Source organism: Phascolarctos cinereus, unplaced genomic scaffold, assembly GCF_003287225.1.
Source record: "Phascolarctos cinereus isolate Bilbo 61053 unplaced genomic scaffold, phaCin_HiC Scaffold_2;HRSCAF=192, whole genome shotgun sequence".
Lineage (NCBI taxonomy): Eukaryota > Metazoa > Chordata > Mammalia > Diprotodontia > Phascolarctidae > Phascolarctos > Phascolarctos cinereus.
This window is the reverse complement of record NW_027555625.1, coordinates 58,606,374-58,632,445: the sequence shown is the minus strand read 5'-3', so window position 1 is coordinate 58,632,445 and position 26,072 is coordinate 58,606,374. Positions and strand designations below refer to the sequence as shown.

General features: G+C 41.0%; 1 protein-coding gene across 1 annotated transcript in view; it reads left to right on the top strand.

The window, feature by feature from the left end:
- Nucleotides 1-15,378: 15,378 nt before the first annotated feature.
- USP10 (ubiquitin specific peptidase 10) overlaps nucleotides 15,379-26,072 on the top strand; it is a 76,418-nt gene continuing 65,724 nt past the window's right edge. The window contains exon 1 of the mRNA XM_020989252.2: nucleotides 15,379-15,506. Within this exon, the coding sequence (XP_020844911.1) occupies nucleotides 15,486-15,506 (21 nt within the window). The 5' untranslated portion in view covers nucleotides 15,379-15,485. The remainder of the gene's footprint in view (nucleotides 15,507-26,072) is intronic.

Sequence of the window (26,072 nt, the reverse complement as noted above, 5' to 3'; positions counted from 1 at the left end):
GCACAGCTTGGCAGCTGGTGGCAAACACTGAGTAGCTGCCAATGTCACCCAGCGTCCTGTTGTCATGGCAATCCTTGTTTTACCAGAATTCATCAGAGAGTTATAGATCTTAGAGCTGAAAAGTAACTCAAGCAAGAGTCTGGGCCAGCCCTTTGCCTCACATCATTCATCATTTTGGCAGAGTGGTTACAGCACTGGGCTTAGAGGAGGGCCAACCTGTTTTGAATTCTTCCTCTGACACTATATGATGCTGCACAAATCACTTTCTTCTTTCTGAGTCTCAGTTTCCTCATCTGTAAGATGGGGATGATAATACAGCATCTGTCTCATAAGGTTCTTGTAAGGCTCACATGAAACACATGCTGTATTGAAAGCAATTGGCACATTCTAGAACTATCAAGGAATCAGCTGAGAGGCAGCATGCCAACTTGGTGTCAAGAAGATCAAGGTTCAGGTTTGCTTCTAACATAGGCTTGCTGTTTAACTTCCCTAAATCTACAATGGGCAAGTTCAGGAGGGTGAATTTCCATTCCCATTTACCTACTTTGATGAAATCAGAGGGGCCCCCCAAAAGCATCTATGTTGTTGTTATTTCATTGTCAGTTTAATCTGGGATTCTGCCCCTACTGAAGCTGCCATTGCTAGATGAAGACATATTCTTTCCCCTGGCCTGGTAGGAAATTTACTAAGATTTATTTGACCAGAAAGATATGGAACTGCATAACTCATTTATCAGCCACACTAACAAAAGGCAAATGATTAGGTAGAACTCAGTTTTATTTAATTGTAAAGTAAACGCAGTGTAATAATCATCCCTCAAATGGCAGTTATGCAGCATGTTTCACTCCAGTTGACAGCAATCTGTGTCAGAAGTTAATAAGCATTTGTGTGCCCACTGTGTGCTGAGGGATTTTGTCATACCCAGCTTAAATCAGGGGAGCTCTGGCAAATGGCAAGCCAGGAGAAAGAGCCTTCCCTCCAACCTCCAAGGAGGAGTCACATGGTAATGAGATGGTGAGGGAAGAGGCTCCAGTTTTAGTCCTATCTCGGGTCTCCCTTCCCTACCCTCTTTTGTCTGGAAGACTTTTCTAGCTTGCAAAGATCCAGGTGATCTCACATGAGTGTCCTAGCAGCATCCTTTAGAGAAGCCAATGGCAATGTCTGTATTCTGAACAGAACACAGAGTAGATGCAGATTTATGGCTGTGAGGAGCCTGGGAAAGAAACTACATCAAGCCTAGTGAGCATCCCACAAATGGGAGAAAAGTCAACCACAGACCTGGAAGACATCAAATCATTAGCTTGCTGGTGATAATTGGACCTCTGGGAACCGATTAAATCACCAGCTGAAATAATATAGAGCAATCTGAGGTCAAATCTGCCCTCAGACACTTACTAGCTATGTGACCCTGGGCAAGTCACTTAACCTCTGTCTGTCTTGATTTGTTCATCTGTAAAATGAGGATTAAAACAGCACCTATTTCCCACAGTTATTGTGAGTACCAAATCTGACAATATTGTAAAGCACTTTGTAAACCTTAAAGTCCTATATAGATGCTAGCTTTTAGTTTAGTATGTTAATTTAAAAAAGCTTCATTAGCCCTCGTATCTATATACACAAAGAGATAATTATTCCCTTTCCCTGTCCAAATGAGGAGTATTTAGTATCAGAAAAAAGAAACTGAGCACTAAGCACCTTCTGGTGTCCATGTATTATGGAATCCTCCAAAGAATCTCATCTCACTGGATTCTTTCCTACTAAAAGTCTCCATGGGTGTTACTCAAAAAGTCCTTTGTGATATGCTAGAAATCCTTCCTGTATTACTAGAACTAGAAAAACTTAGAGGTTACCTAATCCAATACCTTCATTTTACAGAAATGGAAACTGAGGCCTGAAGAGGGAAATGACTTTCACAGTCACATGTCTATACAGTGACAATGTTGGAGCAAGAAACCAGTCTCTTGATTCCTAGTAGCAAACCAATCTTAGAATACTGGAATTGGAAGAAGCATGAATCTTTCCATTCCCAAGTGATCATAAAGCTTTCACTTGAAGATCTCCAGGGACAGGAAGCTCATTACCTTACAAGGTATCCCTTTGCAATGTTGGATGTTGGACAGCTCCGATAATTAGGAAATTCTTCCCTTTTATTGAGCCAAAATCCATATCTGGAATTTCTACTGATTAGTCAAGCTGCTGCTACTTCTTTAGCTGACACTTTTTCCTTTGTATTTTCTAGGTAAAATGACACCTATTTTTTTTATCTTTTCTTGTGGGGGGCATGCAGCTTTTTACTTATTTAATTCACAGGGAATTGTATATATGACTCCTGTTTCAATAGGATTGAATCTGACATTTATACCCTTGAAGTTATTTTGCAAATACTTGGATGTGAGAGGCAACTAAGTGGCACAGTGGATAGAGCAACAGCCCTGGAGTCAAGAGGACCTAAGTTCAAATCTGGCCTCAGATACTTACTAGCTCTGTGACCCTGGACAAGTCACTTAACCCCAATTGCCTCAAAAGAAACAGGAAAAGGCTCAGATTCTTAAAATCTAGCCACTGCTCAGATTCTTATGATCTAGCCAATAGCTTACTAATGTTCAGACTCCTTAAGAGTCTGCTCAATATGACAGATGTTCTAATAAACCTTGTCTTTGGCTGGAAGAAGGCTTAGGTTGAATTCTTTCAGGCAGGACCCGCACCCCTAAACCTCAACATTTTGGTGGCCTGTATGGGGAAACACCTAACCCCAGGTTCTTCTCCAGCCAAGACTGGAAGGTATGTAAGCCCCCCATCCCCCCTTGTCCTGCAGTTGAGGTCGCTCTCCAAGCACCAAGACTTGGAGGTGCTTTTTGGGCAGACGGTCATGCAGCTGTCTCGCACTTGGCCTGACACTCTCAGGCTTCAGTCCACTGGGTTGGTTAGGGGCCATGGACCTGGGTAGACCTTCTGCAGCACAGAGGACAAGAATGGGTGCCTGTTTGGAAGTGTATGCTCAATTCTGTCAATTCTCTCAGCGCTAGGGAATTGGGGAAAATGGCAGTTGATTTTTGGTTACCTGAGGCTTACTTACTCCCTTCACTCTACACTCCTGAATCCTCCTTCATGGAGGTTACAGGGAAGAGTTAGAACAGCTAAAAATATCTTGGCAGTTTCTGGAGGTTTTGTGATTGATCATTAAGGAGTTTTGAAACTCCTCCTTACAATCCTTGTCACTCCTTTCTCCCATTCCCTTCCCTTGAGTCCAAAGGGTATCTGTTAACCCCTCTCATAAGAGAAGAGAGTTTCACCCTTTACCCCTTACCTTTGATTTCTCCCTTCCCCACCTGGGAAAGGAAGGAAGGGGGAGGGGCAGCAGCTACAGCATGGGCCCCACTGGCAATGGCCTCGGGCCCTGGGGCAACCTTTGCCTGGAAGCATCACCCAGGTTCAGCACATTCAGCTCAAGGTAAAGACGCTAGTCTCCAAACTTGAGTAAGCATGCTTTTTTAAAAGTTGTAGTTTAAACTGTCAATGAGATGTGGATTGTCTATGTAAAGTAATCTGGAAATGCATTGAACGAAACTGAAGTCACCTGACTGGTAATGAGTTTGTTTCAAGTTTCAAATTGGTGAACTTTTTGTATCAGTTATGTCAAGCAATTTTTCATAATTTGATTACTGCTAAAATAACTTGGCTATTGTTGGTTATTGTTTTAATGTGTAAACTTGTCAAAAAGCATGTTTGGATTTTGTCTTGCTGAGAATTTGCAAGAACATAGAAATAATCTCCAATGACAGGTTTTTTTACACCAGGACAAATTTAAGTTTGAGATGTAAATCCTGGAAAAGTTTTTCCTATACTGTGATTAGTGAAACTTGCTGTTTGAAGTAAAAGCTCATAGGATTTTATTTTGAGTCATCCGATGGATCGTAATCCATCAATAATCAATGATCTACCATTTGAGAAAAATGCCACAAGCTACTCAGAGAATATGATACTGGTGGGAAGTCAGCATCGGTAAAATCTGAGAAGACAATTTTAGCCTCAGTCTAAGATGAGATCCTCCTGGCTCAGTTTCCCTATTATGTTCCTTTGAAAAAGAATGTTACCCACCTGGCTACTCCTGAGTCTGGCAATAAGGTGGATTTGACACTGCAGGGGTGGAAAACTTTTACCTACAAAAGTGTTATTTAAACTTCAGAGAAAGTAACAAGATCTGATAAGCCTGCAGGTCAAATGTAAATTATTTTAATGGTGCTCTTACACTTTTACTTTTTACTTCTCACTATATCTGGGCCCTGCAGTCTTTTCTGTCAAATTTGTGGTTTCCAAACTACAGGCCACACTACAGGATGGGATCTAGACCCCAGAAAGGAAAAACCCTGGATTTTCCCACATGGCCAAATCTCTGACTTTCTACAGAGGCTATAATCCCATCAACTGGCCTTTCATTGTGGCTACACCCAATCTACCAATTCTCTGTTACCCTTAACTTAGCCTAGCCCTCCCTATGGCCCCCAGCCATTTCCCACCCTTAATCCTAGATAGACTCCATTCTCCCTTAGCCATGTGGTCCAGGTCCTAGGAGTTCTGTTCACCCCAGTTTATTGGCCACTCCCATCCAGATCTCCTTAGACCCCTCCTCCAGTCACCCCAAACTACTTGGGCACTCCTAGATCCTTCCCACAGTCTTTCTGTATATAAGGTCCATCTTGTCTCCACTAAGGTGCTCAGATTCTTAAAATCTAGCCAATAGCTCACTAACATTTAGACTCCTTAAGAGTCTGCCCAATATGACAGATGTTCTATTATTAGAACCTTGTCTTTGGTTGAAAGAAGGCTTGAGTTGAATTCTTTTGAGCAGGATCCATGTGTTGTGATATTGAGGTCTTAGCACCCCTAAACCTCAACAGTAGCGAACAGCGAGTACCAACCAAGGTCCCCTCATCACAAGGATGCAGCTTGTGTTGGGTTCCAGTTAACCTTCTCTTTGAGACCCCCTCGAGGCAGGTACAGCTCTATACCCCTTGTCAGGAGGAAGCAGTTTCAGAAGTCAAGACCTTCACCCTTTACCCCAAAAGAATTTGGGTCCCATTTGTTTGAGGGGAAATGATGAGGTTGGGATCTAGACCCCAATAAGGAAAAACCCTGGACTTTACCACATGGCCAAATCTCTGGCTTTTTCCAGAGGCTATAATCCCATCAACTGGTTTTTCATTGTGACTACACACAATCTCCTAATTCCATTACCCTTAACCTAGCCTAGCCCTCCATTGTCTTACCTCCCTATGGCTCCAGGCCACTTCCCAACCTTAATCCTATCTAGGCTCCATTCTCTCTTGGCTACAGGATCCAGGTCCCTGGAGTTCTATTACCTCATAGACTACTTGGCCACTCCTAGATCCCTCCCATAGTCTTTGTGTATATATCTTGTCTCCATTAAGATGCTCAGATTCTTATAATCTAGCCAATAGCCTACTAATGTTCAGACCCCTTAAGAGTCTGCTCAATATGACGGATGTTCTAATAAACCTTGTCTTTGGCTGGAAAAAAAGAAAAAGAAACAGGAAAAAAACCCAAATACTCAGATGTGGATATTCTCTCCAACTTGTACTTCCTCAACAAATCTGCAGATTTCAACTCTTGCATGACTTCTCATCCTGGTCTTTGTCCACATCCTCCCATAAATCCTTGACATGGTGTCTACCTGACATACTGAGGTCTTCCAGTCTCTTGGCATTATGGGGATGCCAATGGAGTTACTACAATTCATAAATTCAGTATACATTTTGGTTTGCTATCACATTCATCACCCTCTCTCCATTCCTACAGCCTCTATCCTAGTTCAAGCTGTCCAACAATGGAAAGAGATGGCTTACAAGGTAATAAGCTTCCTGTCCCTGATGATCTTCAAGAAGAGGTGTTAAAATTCAGCACACATTTTGGTTTGCCATACACTTTGGTTTAATGACATCAGTTATACCATATTAGTCCATCTTCTCATTTCAGTTATCTCATCTCTTTCCTCCCTCCGCTCTGGATAAGCCATCTAATCTTATTGATAGCTTCAATTCAAACTTTCTTAAAACTAGGCAATCTAACTTCTGACCTCTCTACTCTCTCATCAAATTCTCTGATACCTATTTCTTCACTGAAACCCATAGTAAACAATCAGTCCTTAAACTGTCTTGCTTCATCACCTTGGAATTATCAATGACTCTTCCCTCTCTCTCACCTCCATAGCCCATCAGCTGTCAAGGTCTGTGAAGTCCATCTCCATAAAAGCTCTTACATTCACCACCTTCTCTCTGCTCTTACAGGCTCTAGCCTAGCTCAAGTCACCACTACCTTTTCGCTGGAGTGTAATAAGAGCCACCTAATTGTTTTCTGTCTCTTGCTTCTCCACACAACTGCCAAGTTGATATTCCTGAAATACTGATTTGATCATATTGTGTCCCTACTCAAAAATCTTCAGTCTTCGGTTGCTCCCTATTACCTCTAAGATAAAATGCAAAAAATTTGACCTGCTATTTAAAGCACTCTACAATCTGACTCCCATCTACTTTTCCTGTCTTGCTTTATATTCCTTCTCTTCACAACTCTCCATTCCATTCTAATTGGCCACTAGCTGTTCCTATGCACAACATTTTCTCTCTCACAAACATAACTTTACGTAAGAGCTTTTATATATCTGGAATACATTTCCTTCTCCCTTCTGCATTATAGACCCTAGCTTCTTTCAAAGAACAGCTCAAATACCAACTCATTCCTAATCCCCTTTTTTAATACTTCGGGAAGCCTCTCCCAATCCTTCTTAATTCTAGCACTTTCCCTTTGTCGATTATTTCCGGTTCGTCCTGTCTATAGCTTGTTTGTGCATAGTTGTTTGTTTACTGTCTCCCCCTTTTTAGACTGTGAGCACTTTGAGGGCTGGGACTGTGTTATTGCCTTTCTTTGTATCCCCAGTACTTAGCAGAGTACCTGTCTCATGGTAGGCACTTGATAAATGTTTATGACTGACTAATCCTTTCCAGTGATTCATGCTCTCTCTCTGTCTCCTCTCCTTCCTCCTCTCCTTCCTTCCCTCTTTTCTTCTCTCTCTCAAATATATGTGTTGTGAAACTACTTATATATCCATAAACTTTGCTTCTGTGTTTTATGCCTCCAGTAGAATGCCAGCTCTCTGAGGACAGGAACTATCTCATTTTTATCTCTAAGTCCTCAGAGCCTAGCACAGTATCTTGCATGGAGAAGGCTGTCAAAGAATGTTAGTTGAATTTAACTTAATTGAATACAGTAAAAACAGTAATTCAGATTTATTAATAATTAAAACTAACTTAGATGGTGCTTTAATATTTACAGCTTGCTATAAAACATCTTGATTACCTTTGACACTTCATCTCCTAAAGCAGTCCCTTAGCTGTCTCTCTAACCTTGGTTTACCCTCATTACAGAGCTCGCTCTATTCTCTTTGCACTGCTCTGTTGTAGACAAGCAAGAAATAGAGGCTACTTTAGGAAAATAGTAGGGGAAGGGGATAAGAGAAGGGGGTGTGACAGAAAGGAGGGCAGATTGGGGGAAGGGGTAATCAGAATGCATGCCATCTTGGGGTGGGGGAGTGGAGAGGTAGAAAATTTGGAACTCATAATCTTGTGGAAGTGAATGTTGAAAACTAAAAATAAATAAAGAAATAAAATAAAATAAAAGGTGCCCCATATCACAGCAACATGGGGTTTATCCTTAACTCCTTGGCTCATGTCCCACCTCTGGTTTTTAAAACTTTCCCCATTAAAAAAAAAAAAAAAGGGAGAGGGCAGCTAGGTGGCACAGTGGATAGAGCACCAGCTCTGGAGCCAGGAGAACTTGAGTTCAAATATGGCCTCAGACACTCACTAGCTACATGACCTTGGGCAAGTCACTTAACCCCATTGCCTCAACAAAAACAAACAAAAAACCCTCACAAACTTTTAGTTTTTCACCCAGTTGTTCAATTCCCTTACCTGATGCTGATAACCTGTCTTGCTTCACTGAAAAGACTGAGCTTAGAGTTATCCCTTCCACATTAAGGGGGTTAAGGGCTTGGCACCCCTGCAGTCTGGAAAATCTGCATAAAATATTTTGGCCCTCCCTTCATACCAGAGAAGAAGTCTGAATTTTTTTCTTTTTCTTTTATGGGGTGTTTACAGTACCTTAGTGTAAAACTTGGGTTGATGTTATACAATACTATATCTGTATCTATATATATGTGCATACATATACATACATTTTATGCATTTCTGAATTCCTTAACCTTTTCTGTGTCATTTGCTGGCCTTCACATGTTGTCTGGAGCTTCTGCAAAACTCTCCTCAAAATTCCTATCTAACTTCTTATGCTGATCCACGATCTATTGAAATCTTGATGGGGAAAGTCACAGCATAGAAGGGATAACTGTACATTCTATTGGGGGAACAAAAGAGAAGCTTTGCCTGGCTGTCTCTGTAGCAATCCCTCTTTACCTGAATCACTCATATCACTTTGTTTTGTTTCCTCTCCACTTAAATTCTCATATCTGATACTTGAATACTTTTCTGATGTCCAGTACTAGATGAACAATTCCTTAATATGGAAAGAGTGCTGAGCTAGAGAACTTGACCTCAGATCCCACCTCTGACCTACCTGTGTGACCTGTGGCTAGACACATTGTCTTCCTGGGTCCCCGTTTCCTCATCTCTAAAGTGAGAGGCTCATGCCAGATTGACTCTTTTCAGTCCAGATTTCAATCTTTTCAAGGCTGGAGCTCTATCCACTGTACCACCTAGCTGCCCCTCCTCATCTTCTTTTGTTGGGGTACTTTTGATCTAATACCTTGGAGTCAGGAGGACCTGAGCTCAAATGCAGCCTCAGACACTTGACACTTACTAGCTATGTGACCCTGGGCAAGCCACTTAACCCCAATTGCCTCACCAAAAACCAAAAAACAAAAAAAAGGAACTGTAATCCTTACCTTACCCTCCACATTGGACTCTGGCTACACAAAAGATAATTCCCAAAAGCAAGTCAATTCATCCATCCAAGCAAACAGCAAATGGCCATTGGAAAAGTCATGCAGATTAGAATTGCTCAATAAATACACAAATCTGGGACAGCTAGGTGGAGCAGTGGATAGAGCATGGCCCTGGATTCAGGAGGACCTGAGTTCATAACACTTACTAGCTGTGTGACCCTGGGCAAGTCACTTAACCCCATTGCCAAGACTGACTAAATAAATAAATAAACAAACAAATAAATAGATGCACAAACTTGAATGAGTTCTCCAGCTGGGAGCAAGTTGAGATTTTGGCTCAAACCAAGAAAGGAAGCCTCATCTCCCCAGAGGAGATCCATTATAGTGATCTCTTGGGAGGCAGGCTAGTAATCAGAGATATATTGAGGAGCTAACTTCCTCTATGTGTCTGTTACTTCTCTATTTCTCTCAAGAGGTTTTTACCCTTGGGTCCATGAACTCATTTCTTAAAAAATATTTTGATAACTGTTATTTCATATGGTTTCCTTTACACTCTTTTGTGTTTGTTTTGTGCATTTAAAAACATTAATCTGAAAAGGGGTGCATTTCTTGTTGTTGTTCCATGGTTCAGTTGTGTATGGCTCTTTGTGACCCCATGGACCATTACACACCAAGCCTTTTTGTCCTCCACTTTCTCCTGAAGTCTGTCCAAGCTCATGTTCATTGTGTCCACGACACTATCTATCCATCGCATCCTCTGCTATCCTCTTCTTTTGCCTTCAATCTTTCCCAGGATAAGAGTCTATTCCAATGAGTCCTATCTTCTCATTATATGTCCAAAGAACTTAAGCTTCAACTTCAGTATTTGTCTTTCCAATGATCAGTCAGGGTTAATTTCTTTAAGTCTTGATTGATTTAATCTCCTTGCTGTCCATGGGATTCTTAAAAATCTCCAGCACAATTTCAAAGTGTTGATTCTGCAGTGCTCAGTTTTCCTTATAGTCCAGCTCTCACAGCCATACATTGCTACAGCAAAACCCCAAAACTATAGCTTTTAGTATAAGGACCTTTGTCCAAGGTAATGCCACAGATTTCACCAAATGGCTAAAGGGGTCCATGACATACAAAAAACTGAAGAACCACATATGTCTCTACCCATAGAAGCTCTAGCCCTCACTTCATTATCCCTTTATGTAGATATGCAGTATTGTATTCAGCCATTTCTACCTATCCTGAGTCACATTTCCTTCCTCAACCCTAAGCTTGTTTGGAAGTCTGGTTTTAAATGATTCTATGATAACTGCAAAGATTATCTTTTCTTTCATCAGTGTATCTCTTTCTCCACAGCTTCATCATGGCAGGCAGGTGATCCTGGATTCCTAGAGGTCATGTCAATGCTTTGACAGGATGGTCTAAGCCAGGAGAGCTTCAAGGACAGATCCAGAGATGGCTGTTGTCTGGTACTTAAGGAGCAGCCTGGCTAAGGTAACAGGCTCATCAGTAGGCTGATGGTGAAGTGATGAATATTTCCTGCCATGGAAACTCTGGTGGCAGACCAGAGGAATTGTAATTTCTGTCAATGCAGGGATTGGTAACACTGAGGAATCAACAAATCCTTGATGTATTGAAGTATTTTCCCTGGTGCCTCTCCCACAAGAGGAGCTCAGTAAATGCTGAATTGAGACGTGAATTCTACCTGTAAATTCTCTACTCCTCTGGTTACCTCCTGCTTCTGCCTCTGTTCTATCCAGTTATAGATTGTACATGTCTTAGATGTCCTGCTAACAACTGACCCTTGATCTACAAAAATTGGAGTTATCATATCCTCCTGTAAGAGGTGAGCCCATTCTATTACCTAATTCCATCAGTTTTCTCCATCATGGTCAGTGGCACCGCCATTCCTCTAAGCCATATTTGGAGATGTAATTTTTTTTATTTTCCTTCTTCACTTTCTACATCAGAGTTGTGACAAAAGCCTGACGATTCCTTTTCCATTTTGGATATGTCTTTTTTTACCCTCTGCTTCTTATCAAATCTAGCTTCTACCTTGGCACCACTCTGGCTACTGGTAAGAGTTCACTGTTTGACCCAAACCATCTTCCTGCCAAGGTGCTGCAGGACCCTGCCCCCAATTTCCATGTGAGAGAAACTCTGAAAATAGGAATCAAATCAATACTAGCATTCTTGGAATGGTCATGTCAATTGTCCTGTGACTCCACTGACCACCCTATGACTTCCCAGAACAACACAGCCATCATCTCCTACCCATACTATCTTTTCCTGTTAGAATATAAACTCCTTGAGGGAAGGAATGTCTTACTTTAAGTTTTTATTTCTAGTACTTAACAAAGGGGCTGGCACATAGTAAAAAAAATGCTTAAAATTTAATGCCTTTTCTTTATTTATTTATCCATTCATTCAATGGCCTTTTCTTATCCTTCTTAACTTTTCTTAAGTGTTTCACATTGTTGATCATTTCCACAGCTCACCAGTGGAGTCCTCTGTTAGTCAATAAGCAGTTATTATTAATAATAAGTTAGTCAAGAAGCATTTAATAAGTGCCTACTATGTCCTGGGGGCAGCAAGGTGGCACAGTGGATAAAGTGCCAGGCCTGACTTCTGAGTTTACAGATCTGAATTCAAATTTGGCCTCAGACACTTAATAGCTGTGTGACCCTGATCAAGTCACTTAACCCTGTTTACCTCAGTTTCCTCATCTGTAAAACGAGCTGGAGAAGGAAATGGCAAACCACTTCAATATCTCTGCCAAGAAAATCCCAAATGAGGTCGCAAAAAGGACAGGACTGAAAAAAAAAACACCCAACAACTGAACAACAAATAACTGACATCTAGGACTCTGTGCTAAGCACTGGGGACATAAAGGAAGGCAGACAGTCCCTGCCCTTGAGAAGCTCACAATCTAACCTGCAAACAACTATGTACAAATGTGAAATCTACAAGATAAATTTCATTCAAGGATTACTACAAATTTCTTCTTCTTGGTGTTACTGTATCCAGTTCTGCAGCTTTATGTATCTTTCCCCAAGAGAAACATGCAATCATTATTTCATAGCACCTAGTAGGATAGACAGAATCATCTCTTGAGATCCCATTTAGTTGGGTAAAATGTAATCGCCCAAAGCAACACTTACCTAGATTCTAATTTTTTAGGAGGTACTGTTGTTGTTCCTTCAAGAGCACCAATGTTCCTGCCTTAATACTTTCAAATGGCATCAGTTTTCTTCCGCTGAATTGAGAGATTTGAAAATTATAGGTTCTTTGGAATTTTCTTTTTAGAAATTTCTTTTCCTTTTTAAATTACATTTTCTTTTTTCAACGATCAATTATTTAGTTTTCTCCCTCTCACTGCCCCCCCCCCAATCTGGAAAAAAGGATTTTTAAAAAGTAAAAAAAAAATCCTTTGTAACAAAATGTATGGTTAAATAAAATAAATCCTCATCTTGGCCTTGTCCAAAAATGTGTATCTCATTCTGAATATTTAGTATATCATATCTGTGTCTGGAGGTGGGTACAGAGCACCACATCTCCTCTAGGATACGTTGATCTCATCCCCATGCTGATTGACTCGGTTTCTAATACTTAACTCCATCAATTGCCTCTTCTCAAAGTCTTCCTTTATAGACAGCTCAGAACTTTCAGAACTTTACAGGTAACTCTCCATTTTCCATCAGCAGCTCAGTCTGGTTCCAACTCCATGGAACATCATACCACTATGCAGGATACTCCCTAATCCCACCTCCCCCACTGTATCCCTTTTTAACTTCCTTTTGTGTTGTCTTCCCCATTAAACTGTCTTGGTGACAGGAACTTTTTCTTATTTATTTCCCCAGCTCTTAGAATAGTGCCTTGCACATACTAGGTGCTTAATGAAGCTTTATTGAATTACTGGAAACGTGGTTGATCTTTGCATCAATCAGAGTTCTGAAGTCTTTCAAAACTGTTCATTTTTACAATGTTATTGTTATAGTATAAATTATTCTCCTGGTTCTTCTCATTTCCCCATCAGTTCATACAAATCTTCTCAGGTTTCTCTGAAAATCATCTCTTTCATCATTTTTTATAGTCCAATGGCATTCCATTTCATATGTCCTAATTTGTTTAGCCATTCCCCAATTGTTGGGGGCCTCCTTAATTTCCAGGTTTTTGCTACCATAAATATCTTTATGCACATAGGATATTTTCCTCTTTCTTTGAACTCTTTGGGATATAGGGATAATAGTGGATCACTCATAGGGTAGGCACAGTTTAATAACTTCATTATCTCAAATGAGATAATATTGGTGAAGTACTTAGCAAACCTTTAAGAGCTATGTACATGCTAGCCATGATGATGATAATGATGATGATAGTAATAATTTCAAATTGCTTTACAAAATGTTTTTTTAACCAGTTTACAAATCTACTAACAATGCACCAACATGTCTGTTTTCCTGCATCCAACATTTGCCATCCCCCCCCCCCAATTTTGCCATTCTGATGGACAGGAGGTGGAACCTCAGAATTGCTTTAATTTTCACATCTCTAATTTTTAGTGGGGGCAGCTAGGTGGTGAAGTGGATAGAGTGCCAGGCCTGAACTCAAGAAGACTTATCTTTCTGAGTTTAAATCTGACCTCAGAGACTTACTGTGTGACCCTTGGCAAGTCATTTAACCTCTTTCTCCCTCAGTTTCCTCAAATGTGACATAGGGATAATAATAGCATCCACCTCCCAGGGTTGTTGTGAGGATCAAATGAGATGACACTTGTAGAATGGCAAAGATACTGGGGTGGTTTGCCATTTCCTTTTTAAGTACATTTTACAGATGAGGAAACTGAGGCAAACAGGATGAAGTGACTTCTTCAGGGTCACATAGCTAGTAACTTTCTAAGGCCAGATTTGAATTCAGGAAGAGGAGTCTTCCTGATTTCAGGGCAGGGGCTCTGTCTACTTCAACACCTAGGTAAAAACCTAGAGTCAACTAAAGCTGTTTTCTTTAATTAGCATACTGATACCAAAGAGATGATTGGTAGGAGACAAACTTCATATGATAGAGAAAATAAATTTTAAAAAATTAAATAACTAAATAAATATTAAATAAATTAAACATTAAATAAATAATATTAAATAATGTAATTTTGAGCTGGGAAGGGCCTTTAATGGTCATTAAGTCCAATCCTTTCATTTAATAGAGGAAATTGGCCCATGGAGATGTTAATGGGGCTTAGCCAGTGCCAGGCACATAATAAGAGATTAATGATCTATCTATCTATTCATTCTAAGGTCACCACAACTGGCAAATAGCTATGTCATGATTCCAGCTCAACCTAGTTCTATTCCAAATTCCAGGTTCTCTGACAACTACTACATCCTGCTGCCTCTCTCTATAGCCCTTAGAACAGTGCCTGGCAACATAGGAGGTGCTTAATAAATGCTAGCTGATTGTCCTACTGGCATTTCCTCGTGCTAGCTAGTCTTTCTCCTTTCACTTTCTACTAAATTCCCACTACTCTCTGAATCTTTTTAAAAAATTATTTAAGAACTAGACTTTTTCTCCTTCGACGTATTTCTTAGTTTCTTCACTCCCTCTTTAACTTTAGGCATCAGTTCCAATTTTTGCTGCGCTGGTTTCTCCTTTTCGACCCCTTCCTGGTGCTCTCTTAGCTCCCCACGGTTAGTTTCGGTAGGCAGTCTGTTTCAATGAATCACTGGGGGAGCCCTGGAGGAAACCTTTGAGATTACTCTCAAACCTTATTTGAAACCTTGTTTCCCTTCCTTTGCAGATGGTAAAACGTATTGAGGTGACGGTGGATGGGGGAGGGGTGGAGAAAGGGTGCTCGGAGTTGGCTGTGTCAGAGTGTGCACGGCTAAAGACGTGGGGGACATCTTCACCCCCGGGGCCAGGCTGCAATGAACTCCTCGGAGTTGCTACGATTCAGGCAACAAGTAGTCTAGACAGAACACGTGAGGTCTAGTCAAAAAGGGGACTTGTATAACCAAGGGAGTCACGTCTCTCCGGTTTGGCTTCCGTCACTTTATGGTTCTGATTCAACCCCTTTATTAGACAAAAGGTCTAATAAAACGGAGGTCCAGAGAGACCCAGCCCAACGCCTTCTGCCTCGTTGCATTCGCACCCAGGTCCTGGGACTCCAAAGTCCCGCGCTAACAGAAAGGACTTCTTCCTTTTATCTCTCCCTGCCTTTCTCCTTCCGGCGCGATGCCGGGGATCTCGTTCCCCTGCTATCTGCAATACAGCTTGCCAGAACCGGTAGCTTAGACTGCAACCTTTCCTTCCCCACTGAGAGCCTGGCTAGCACAGGAGTGCCTTCTCTGCCCCCCGCCCCCCGCCGCCGCGCCTGCGCACCGGCTCTCCTCTCCCCCGCCTCGCCGGTGCGCAGGCGCGGCGGCCGATGCGAGTGTGCCTGCATGAGAGCGAGAGGAGAAGATGGCGGCGGCGGGGGAAGCGGCGTGAGGATCCCGGGCGGCTAGCGGGGTCTCCCTGAGGCGGGGACGACATGGCCCTCCGCGGCCCCCAGGTGAGTCAGGGCGCCTGCCGGGCCGGGGGCGGGGGGCCGGCGGCGGCGGGGGGGGGCCGGGGGCCGGGGGCGCCGGGCCCGGCGAGGAGGGCGAGCGGCGTGTGAGGGAGCGTGTGAGGGAGGGAGCGGGCGGACGGAGCGGGCTGCGGCCGGGCGCCGGGGGGGGGGGGCGGGCGGACCGGGGGCTGGGGGCGCGTCCTCGCCCTCCCGGCGGGGGGCCCGGCCCAGGCCCCGCGGACCTTGACCCGCCGCCGCAGGCCCGGCTCCCCGGTCTCGGGCCGGCCACGCTCCCGGGCGGCCCAGCCGGCCGAGGGGGAGGAGGGAGGAGGGAGGAGCCCCGGGCGCCGGGCCTGGGGGGCGGGGGGGTAGGGAGGGACGGGAGGACGGCGAGGAAATCTGGTGCGTGTCCTAAGGGAAATCGCATCCTTCCTTTCCTCGGTGGTCAGGAGCCGGGGGGAGGGGAGGGTCGCCTTCCACCCCCACCCCCGGACTCCTCTGCAAGTCTCTCCTTTGGGGCTCCCCAGAGGTTGCATGAAAGCCCACGAGATTTGGGCGACCCGGGAATCCATCATCTCCCCAAGAGCAGCCGCAGCAGCCTGCCCAGCGTGGGGAGGGGAGGGGGCGTGTAGGGCGTCTAGGATCCGAGCCGGGGGGGCTCTGGATCGTCTCCGAGCAGGGGAGCCCCTAGCTCGTTGGGGCATGGCCACCTGGGAGACTGCTACTTTTCCCCCACGCCTTTTTTTCTTTTTTTTTTTCAACTAAGTTTATCTTTTCTGCGTCTCCTGTAAGGATACTATTAGAAGTCCCCAGCACTAACTGAATCGTGAGTGACATCTCTGAGGCAAATCCTCCCCGACCTAAGTTTGCAGGTTAAGGACCCTCACTGATAAGGGGCACATGTCCTGTAGTGCAGCTTGGATTTGAGTTTTCATCTGTTGCCCTCCAGCTCTCCTTATTAAGCTTACTCATCACTTATGGCACATAGTGGGCGCTTAATAAATAATAGTTGAGTGACGCTAATGGAGTAAAGGAAGAGAGCTCCCGGGATTTGCTGTCAGGGAAGGGAGCTCCAAATCTTAAAGTGTGTGACCTTGGATGAGTCACTGCCCCCTCCTTTTCTCACCTGTGAAATGACGGCTTTGGACTGGATAATCTTCGGTTCCTTCCTGTGAGAACCTACCTGTAAGAGTACCCTGTAAGCTTCTAAGTTTTAGAGGCTTAATTACGTAGTTCAGTGATACAATGAAAAAAACATAGTGGAAAGACTAAATGTTACCTATTTTCTTTGCTAAGTTTAGAAGAAGGTGTTTTTTCATTGTAAAAGAGGAAATGTTTACCTGAAGTTTATATTTTTTAAAAATTAAAATTACACTAGATAAAAATCAGCATGTATTACTTCTGGAGCCTGATTTCTTGCCATGCACCCTTGAAGGGTTTGCAGTTTCTGAAATGCTTAATTTTATTTTATATCAAACATTTTAAAAAATCAAACTATGAAGCCAATAACAAGGGGAATAAGTTTTTATTAATGCTAGGACCTCTTTTTTTGAAGTATGAAGTTAATCTGGAGTGTTTATATGTTTTCCTTATACGATAATGATTTTAATACCTGTTGGCAATAATGAAGTTGTATGTTGTGTGAAATTGGAAAACATGGACATCTTATTTTCTTCTTTAGATTCTTTGCTTTTTTTAAAGTAGAAAAATTTTTTTTATAAGGGATTCTATGAATTCTGTGAAATCTTGTGGCATAAGATTTTTTTCTCTTTCAAAAAGCCTTTTTGCCTTCATTTTAAGTACACATTTTTTTCTCCACAATTCTTACAAAAATATTGCAGCTTATTCTTCCTAATGGAACAGTGAGCATGTTTTCTTGTGTGATACTATTAGTAGTAATTCACATTTCTGTTCACCTTAACATAATTTGAAATGGGAAAGCATTATTAGGCATAGACTGGTTCTGTCTGTGCCCTGTGCTAGGCATGATTAGGATCATAGTTTTAGAATTGGAAGTTACCTTAGAGGTTATCCAGTCCAAATCTCTCATTTTACACATGAGGAAACCTATTCCCCAAGAGTTTGTGGCTTGCCTAAGATTATACAAGGAGTAAGTAAGCTGAGTTTTCCTGCCCCCAGTAGTCCTCTTTAATTCGTGTTCAGTAAGTTTGTGAGAAAATAAGAGTTGATTAATTACTTTTATCATTTAATTTGAATTAATTTCTGGTATATAGTTACATCATTTATAAAGGAAATATTTGTTAAAATATTTACAACATTTTGCTTTAAGAATAGTTGAAGAAACAAGAAAATATTAAACTTGTAGAGAATGCAGTAAAAGGAAATGTTTAGTATATTCCTCATAATTTTATTTTTCCATGTTATCCAGAGTTTTAATAGATAACTCATCTTATTAAAAGAAAGCTACTTATTAAGTGGTAATTTAAACACTAAGTCCTGAATTTAGGATTCTGTCAAAGTTTACTAACCTTTGCACATCAAAGTTGTTGGTTTTTGTTTTAGTATCTAATGATTTACTTAGTAGACGCCTAATATTAATAGTTATTTCTGGAGATTTAAAAAAGAACAAATAAATGTTCTATTTGTACTTGAGCTTTGAAGAATAACAAGTTCTGAATTAATGATAAAGCACTTAAGCATTGACTGTTCTTGGCACCTTGCATGCAGATTTATGAAAGCATCACGGTCCCTTCCCTTAAAGAGCTTTCATTCTAATTGGAGAAGACCAACACTAATAAAGTGTTGAGACAGGGAGTGGGTTTTGTTGGGGGAAGTCGCAGGGATGGCAAGTAGAATGATAGGCAGTTAATCTGGCATATCTTTTCCACAAATGGTAGTATTTATTTGATTACTTATTCAGAGATACAGGTGGAAAGCAGTGAGTAGAGGTGGAAGGGCAATATGAAGAAATTCAGAGAGTAGCATGCTATGGCCTGGGTAGGGCTAAATATGGAAAATTCTAACCAACCTGGAGCCTGTGGCCCCAGGGTAAGAAACTGGAGTTCTATTTCATTTTGGAACTGAGGTAGAGGGTGGAACCAGGGGGTATGGGCATGAAGATGGCTGAAGAGCTGTGCGAATTTAAATTGATTAGAACCTATGCTTTGATAATAGGAAAGTGTTGACCTGAGCCCAGGTCCAAACTATAAAATAAGTTCTAATGTGGAATTTAAGAACATTTTTTATTTGCTTCTGGATGCTAATATGAAAGTACACAAAATTATTAGCTTCAATAATTGGAAATATAAATTAACCACTAATTAAAAATTTTATTTTCCTTGCTCTATACTCTGACTTGAGTTGGGAAAACTTCTCTCTACTCCCTACTCCCATTCCTCCCCAACCCAACCCCCACCCCCCAAAGTTGTATATTTATACAGTGTAAAGACTGCGCAATCGTTGAAGTCAAGGACAGGGATAGGGACTAGACTTGAGATTGGTGGGTGAAGAAATTACTGCAGGTAACTCAGTACTTTGTCTACAACTTAGGTTTTGCAGTTTCCTAAAGTGCTAAAAAGTTAAATGACTGACTGGTGGGATGGAAATCTAGGTCTTCTTGGCTTTTAGGTTACTACATCACACTGCCTGTCACTGAAGTCCTTGATTTATGATTAACAAGTGTTTTTATTGATGTATTCTTTGTAAGTATCATTTATAAACCTTTGTTGGCTTCTTAGACATAGTAAACAGTCACGTTCTGAAATATTTGGTATATATTTTTCTTTTAATATTAACCATAATTTAGACATGTTCTGAGAAAAGAACTAGATATTAAATTTATGAAGTTGGCCATTTTAACTACTTTAAAATAGTTTCTATGAAATTTCATAATAGATTAAACTGGATCTTTATTATAAGTGTAAACTTTTGTGCCTGACACATGATGAGATGAGATCCATTCTTTAGATAATTGGAACCCCTTGGAATGGGGTCCATCCAATACTGACCTGGCCCTATTCTAAATTCTACTTTGCTACATATAGTCTTGTAGGGTTCCTAAGTACTTCCTTGAGTTTGTATGTATTTTGTTTAGAATTGATTGAATTTGAAATGTTTCATATGAAGGATCTCAGAGGGAAAAATATCAAAGAAGGGATGATTTATTCTGCACGTTTATTGCTAAGTGATGGAAGAGTAAAAGCAAAATCCTAGATGTAGCTTAAATATTAAAAATTATGTTCAGTTCTGGGCACTGTGGTTTAAGAGGAATATTGATTAGCTGGAGATAGTTCAGAGTAACGATTGACCAGTCAATAAGTTTTGAGCACTTACTACATGCCAAGTGCACAAGTACAAAAAAATGAGACAATTTCTGCTTTCAGGGAGCTTACATTCTAATGGGAGAGAAAACTACATGAATATAAAGTCAATAGATACAAATGTATACAAAGTAAAATACAAAGTAATTGAGAGGGAGGGAAGGTGGCAGTTGGGTCAGGTCATGCAGAAAAATAGTGCTTGAGTTTATTCTTAAAAGAAGGTGAAGAGTGTGAAGTTGAGGTAAGGAGAGGGAACACATTTCAGCTATTTCCGATGGCCAGATCAAAGTCTTGAAGATAGGTGGTGGAGTGTCCCATGTGAGGAGCAGAAAGAAGGCTACTTTGGCTAGATCACCGAGTGTGAGAGAGGAGGAGTAATGTCTGATGAGGCTGGAAAGATAGGTTGGGAAAGATAGCTAAAGAGAGTTTATATTTCTTCCTAAAGCCATTAGGAAGCCATTTGAATTGATTGAGCAGAGAGGCCACATGATGAAGAGCCTTGAGTCCCTAGATGAGAACACTTGTGAAACATGATAGCTGTATTCAGGTATTTGAAGTACTAGAATGGAAGGAGGGATTCAATTTATTTTATTTGGCCTTAGAGGGCAAAACCAGGAGCAAAGAGTAGAAATTTAGAGGCAAATTTAGGCTGGATTTTAGAAAAATTTCCTAACAATTAGAGCCATCCAAAAGTGAAATGGATTGCCTCAGAAGATAATAGATTTCTCCTAATTAGAGGTCTTCAAGCAGAGACTGGATAACCATTTATCCAATATGTTATGGTGGACATTTCTTTTGAACTAGACTATTGCTAAGCCCTTCAAACTCTGTCAATTGTCAGTTTTTATAGTTGAGGAAAGTTGTCAGTTGTCTTTGGATTTGGTTCATTAACCAATCTTTATCGTGTAGTGAGAATTTTGTTATGTATGAGCTTTTATAGTTGTATGTTAAATATTTTGCCAAATTCTTCTTTCTTACATTAATATATTGAAGAATTGAAAAGCAACCAGGGGGGTTTTAGTTACAAGTTTTTTAACTCTATTGATATATTTCTGTTGGCCACCGTATATGCAACATTCTGTTTTGTGAAAAACAGATAAATCTATAATAGAATTTGCTGGCCCTGGACCATTGGATTACAGTCTTTTGTCACTTTAGTGCCACTTCAGCAGTGTAGATGTTAGTTTCCAAAGAATTACATATGCTTGTATTGCAGTTTTCCTTTTTATTGGGACTTTGTGTGAACATACACATGGGGGTGGATGGTTATTACTGAGTAGTATATGAAGCAAAGAGCAGAGGAATCAAAGATCTTTAGAATATGGACTTTTGGGGGGGAATTTGTTTCATATGGTAATAATGTTATAAAGATTAATGGACAAGTAAGCTAGAGAACACAGACATTCTTCTGTATCATGCATACAGCACATATGCCTTTTTATGACTAGGTTGTAGCATTTAGGTGCCTTTCGCAGTCGACAAATGTTGCAGTAAGTTCTTGTATTCTTTATACCTTACAGTCATTTGTATGATTCTAAAGATGTGGTCTGTACACTCTTTTGTGAAAGCCTGTCGATTTCTTTTAATCACTTCACCAAGGATACCTCTGTGTATGTAGATAATTCTCATAAAAATTTTGTGTATCTGGGAATGGAAAGATTTATGGGCCAGTAGTTATTGATATTTTCTTTGTTGTACCTTTTTTTTGTATAATAATATCTGATACTTTCCCCAAGATTTAAGTATTCTCTCCTCTTTTAAAGGAGAAAGGCAGAATCTATCCTTTCATAGGAGAGAGAATTGATCCCTCATCATGTACCTTGAGTACTCTCTCCTCAAAATTGTATTGTATCCATCTTGAACTTTTGTGTTTCAGTCTAAGTCAAAGGATTTCCTATAGATAGTTAAGCCATTTCAGTGCTCCTGTTTGGGCATGACATTGTGCTGGTTGCCTCAAGCCCTGGAACATTGCCTCCTAAGTGAGATCCCTGGTTTTCCACACAGGTAAAAACAAATAGATTAAAAAAAAAGTCTGTTGTCTGTGTCAAACTGGAATAGAAACGAGGCACACTAATCTTGTTCATAAGAATTCCTGTGGGCCTTATATGTTTTAAAGTGTAATGTTATTTGTTTTGTTGTATTTTTATTTATTTTGTTAAATATTTCCCAATTATAGCTTAATCTGGTTAGAGCTGAGTTCAGGAGTGTTGTGGGCATGTGTTCAGCACCTCTAGTCTAGAGCAGTGGCGGCAGATTCAAATAGAAATGGACCACTAAACTGTACATAAGTATCCCCTGCAGGCCACATGTTGACTTAGAGAACCACACATGTTTATATATTTCCTTTTTTATTAATACATCAACATGTTAAAATCATATAGGAACTACATTTTAATCTGCTTCAGGCCACACTTGGGAATGTTGTGGGCCACGCGTTTTGACACCTCTAGTCTAGAGTATTCTATGCATTTGGAATGGTGGACAATCTGAAGCGGCTTGATTTAGTATACATATCATCAGCAGACAGTGCAGGTAGACTGTGAGCTGAATCCAGGATTAGGAGGAAGGAGAGTAGGTTGGGAAAGGACCTCAAGTTTTCAGCTGAAACAAAGATCCATCTTTTTAACACTGGTATTCTTCTAGTGATTATTGGATGGCAGTAACTCATAGACTGCTACAATCTTAGAAGGGGCTATCTAAAAGATAATCAATTAAACAATCATCTGGCATTTATTAAGTTCCTACTTTGTGCCAGGCACTGTACTAAGTGCTAGTGGTATAAAGAAAGACAAAAGCCCGTCCCTGCTCTAAATGAACTCTTCGACTAATGGAGGAGATGACCTGCAAAGAGCTGTATACAAACAAGATATATACAGGATAACCTGCTGGTAATTTCAGAGGGAAGTAATTAAAATTCAGGAGGATCTAGAATGGCTACTTGCAACTAGGAATATAAGGAAAGCTAGGAGGTAGAGAGGAATGAGACAGTTCTTGGCAACGGGGTCATGGGGTAGAGTATCTTATGCCTGGGACAGTAAGAAGGCTAGTGTCACTGGATCACAGGCAGACTGGAAAGATATGATAGGCTTTTAAAAACCAAACAGAGGATTTTATGTTTGTCCCTGGAGGTAATAGAGAGCTAACACACCCCACTCCTCCACGCCTTAGGCAAGGTGGTGTTATGGTCTGACATACACATTAGGAGGATCCATTTGGCAGAAAGTAGAGGCTAGACCATAATGAGGAGAGACTTGCAGCAGGGACACCAGGAAGCAGGTTATTGTAGTAGCCCAGGTATGACGGAGCAGTATCAGGAGAGAAGGGAACACATAAAAAATATGCTTTGAAGGTAGAGTTGGTGGTATTGGACAACTAATTGGCTTTGGTAGGGGATGGAGTGAGACAGTGAGGAGTTGAGAATGACATCTATGTTTTTAGCCTAGTTTCTAGGCGAGTGGGAGGATGCTGGCACCCTGGACAGTAATAGGAAAATTAGAAAGAGAGGAGGGTTTGGGGAGAAAGACAGTGAGTTCAATTTTTTTGACATTTTGAATTTAACATGTATACAGAACATCCATTTTGAAATGTCTAGTAGGCAGTTGGATATGCAAGAATGGAGGTCAGTAGAGAGGTTAGGTCTGGCTAAGTAGATTTGAGAGTCAGCTGCAGAGAAACATGACAGTTGAAACTTTGGGAGCTTATGGGAACACTGAGTGAAATACTACATGAAGAAGAGGGCCCAAGTCAGTCCTGGGGGACACCCACCATTAGTGAGTGTGACTTATATGAAGGTCCAGCAAAAGAGACAGAGAAGTAGTGGTCAGACAGGTTATAGGAGAACCAGTTTAATAGGGAGCCATGTCATAGAAACCTAGGAAGAAGAGATTTATCAAAAAGGAGTAGATGATTGATAATGTCACAAGCTGCAGAGAGGTCAAGAAGGAGGAGGCTTAAGAAAAGATATTTAGTAATTAAGAGATCATTGATAACTATAAAGAGAGCAGTGCATGGTGAGTGCAAATAAGCTAAAACAATTACAGAGGGGGAATTATTCTGGAAAAGTGTGAAGCGCACAGCCTGCAACACTTCCCCAAAACCAGATTAAAATATAATTGGAAAATATTTGACAAAATAAATGAAAATGCATAAGAATATAGATAGTGTTAATATGTGGTTTTCTAAGTATATCAGCCCTCAGTTCCCCCTATATACCGTTTAGTGACCTTCTTTCTATTTCAGTTTGACACTACTGGTATAAAGAATGTCATCAGAGAAATATATGATTGTAAAAATAATGGGCCAGTCAGGTAATGAGAAAATAGGCTCCCCACCATGTTAGGTGGACACCTTGTATTGAATTTATTAGAGCACGTGGGTGAACATGGGTGATCAGTCATGGCTGGATTGTGATCTATATTGTTGGAGGGAACGCTACTGAGATAATAGCCAGTTGGAGTATTTGGGTGAGGAGAAAAAGCTTGGGGAATGTAGGTAGTAGAATGGGTACTTAATAGCTCACATTTATACAGGGTGTACCAAAACTCTTAGTGCAATTTTAAGCTCTGATCAATATTGGAGCTATTTAAAAGCTGTTTGGCTCTAATGATGAGTTTGAATAGCTCCAATATTGATTTAGAGCTGAAAACTGCACTAAGACTTTTGGGATACCCCATATGGTACCTTACAATTTACAAAGTATTTTTGTTTTTAAACTGAGATGTAGAGAGTGATTTGATCTCAATCACAGCTTATGAGCTATGTCCCTTCTGCTATTTTTCAGAATCAGCCTTCCTCCATAGATGATGTGTGTGAGTTTAGAGATATGAGTGGTTGAAGTAGTCCCATTCTTCTCTCTTGGGGCCAGTTCAGTTCAGTTCAGTCCAGTGAAGGTGGAGTCCCAAGGAGTGCAACTGGTGGGAAATAGCTGGACTGTGAGCCTTCTTTAAATGGAAACTAGGAGTTATTTGCTCTGCCCTCCAGATGTGAAATCAAAGGGGCTCAGGCTACTTAGGGTACAGAGGAGCTGGGAGTACCAAAGATGATGTAATCTCAGGGATGATGAATTTCCTGGTGATGAGTTTTTCATAGGAGCTTGAAAATAGTGGAATCAGATCCAAGGAGAACAGCTAGCTGGATGTGAACTGATTTTTAGATGGTGGCTTTGGGAGGAGCTTTTCTTCTGCCTTTCCTTTCTAGTTTTTATGTGAGTATTCCTAGATCCCTCCTTTTGGTTTTTAAAATGCTTATTGCTGCTGGCCGCATTTCAGGATTTCCTCAGGCTGTTCTTCTGGATCTAGTTCTGTACTAGCCTTATATTTCCTGAAGGCTTCCCTAGGGTCAAGACATGTCAACAAGCATTTAGTGCTTCTTTTATGCCAGCCACAGTGCTGTGCCAACTGTCAAAAGATAGTCTCTCTCCTCAAGGAGCTTAAATTGTAATGGGATAGTCAATATATAAATAAGGAAAGAGGGGAAGGGAACAAGCATTTATTAAATGCCTACTGTGTGCTATCTAAGCACTTTATAATTATCTTACTTGATCCACATAACAACCCTGGGAGGTAGATGCTAATATTTTTCTCATCTTACAGTTGAGGAAACTGAGGCAGACAAGTTGAGTTTTCTTGCCCAGGGTCATACAGCTAGTAAGTGTGTGAGGCCAGATCGAACTGAAGTATAGGTATATGGTGAACAAATAGACATTCTGAGAGGGAAAGGCATTGGCATCTATTGTAATCTCGAAAGGCCTCCCGGAGTAGGTGAAATTTGAGCTGAGTCTTGAAGGAAGTTGGGGAAAGTAAGAGGCTGAGGTGAAGGCATGGGGGACAGTTTGTATAAAGACACAGACTACAAGGGACTACAAGTAAGCCAGTTGCAGAGTATGTAGAGGAGAATAAGTTGTAAGTTGATTGAAAAGATATGAAGGGGCCTGGTTATGAAGAGTTTTAAAATACCAAACAAAAGGCTCTTTATCCTGGAGGTAACGGGACCCCCTGGAACTTATTGAATGTATGGACAGAATGGTATAAGGTCAGACCTATGCTTTTGAAAAATCACTTAGGCAGTTTGAAGTGAAGAGAAACTTGAAATCAGGGAGAATCAGTTATAAGACTATTGGAGTAGTTCAGTGAAAGGTGATAAGAACCTGAACTAGGGTTGTGGTTGTATTAGTTGAGAGAAGGGGATTTATATATGAGAGATGTTGTAGTGGTAGAAATGACAAGATTTGGTGATGGGTTGTATTTTGGGGGAACTAACAGTGAGGAATTGAGGATAACACTAAAATTGT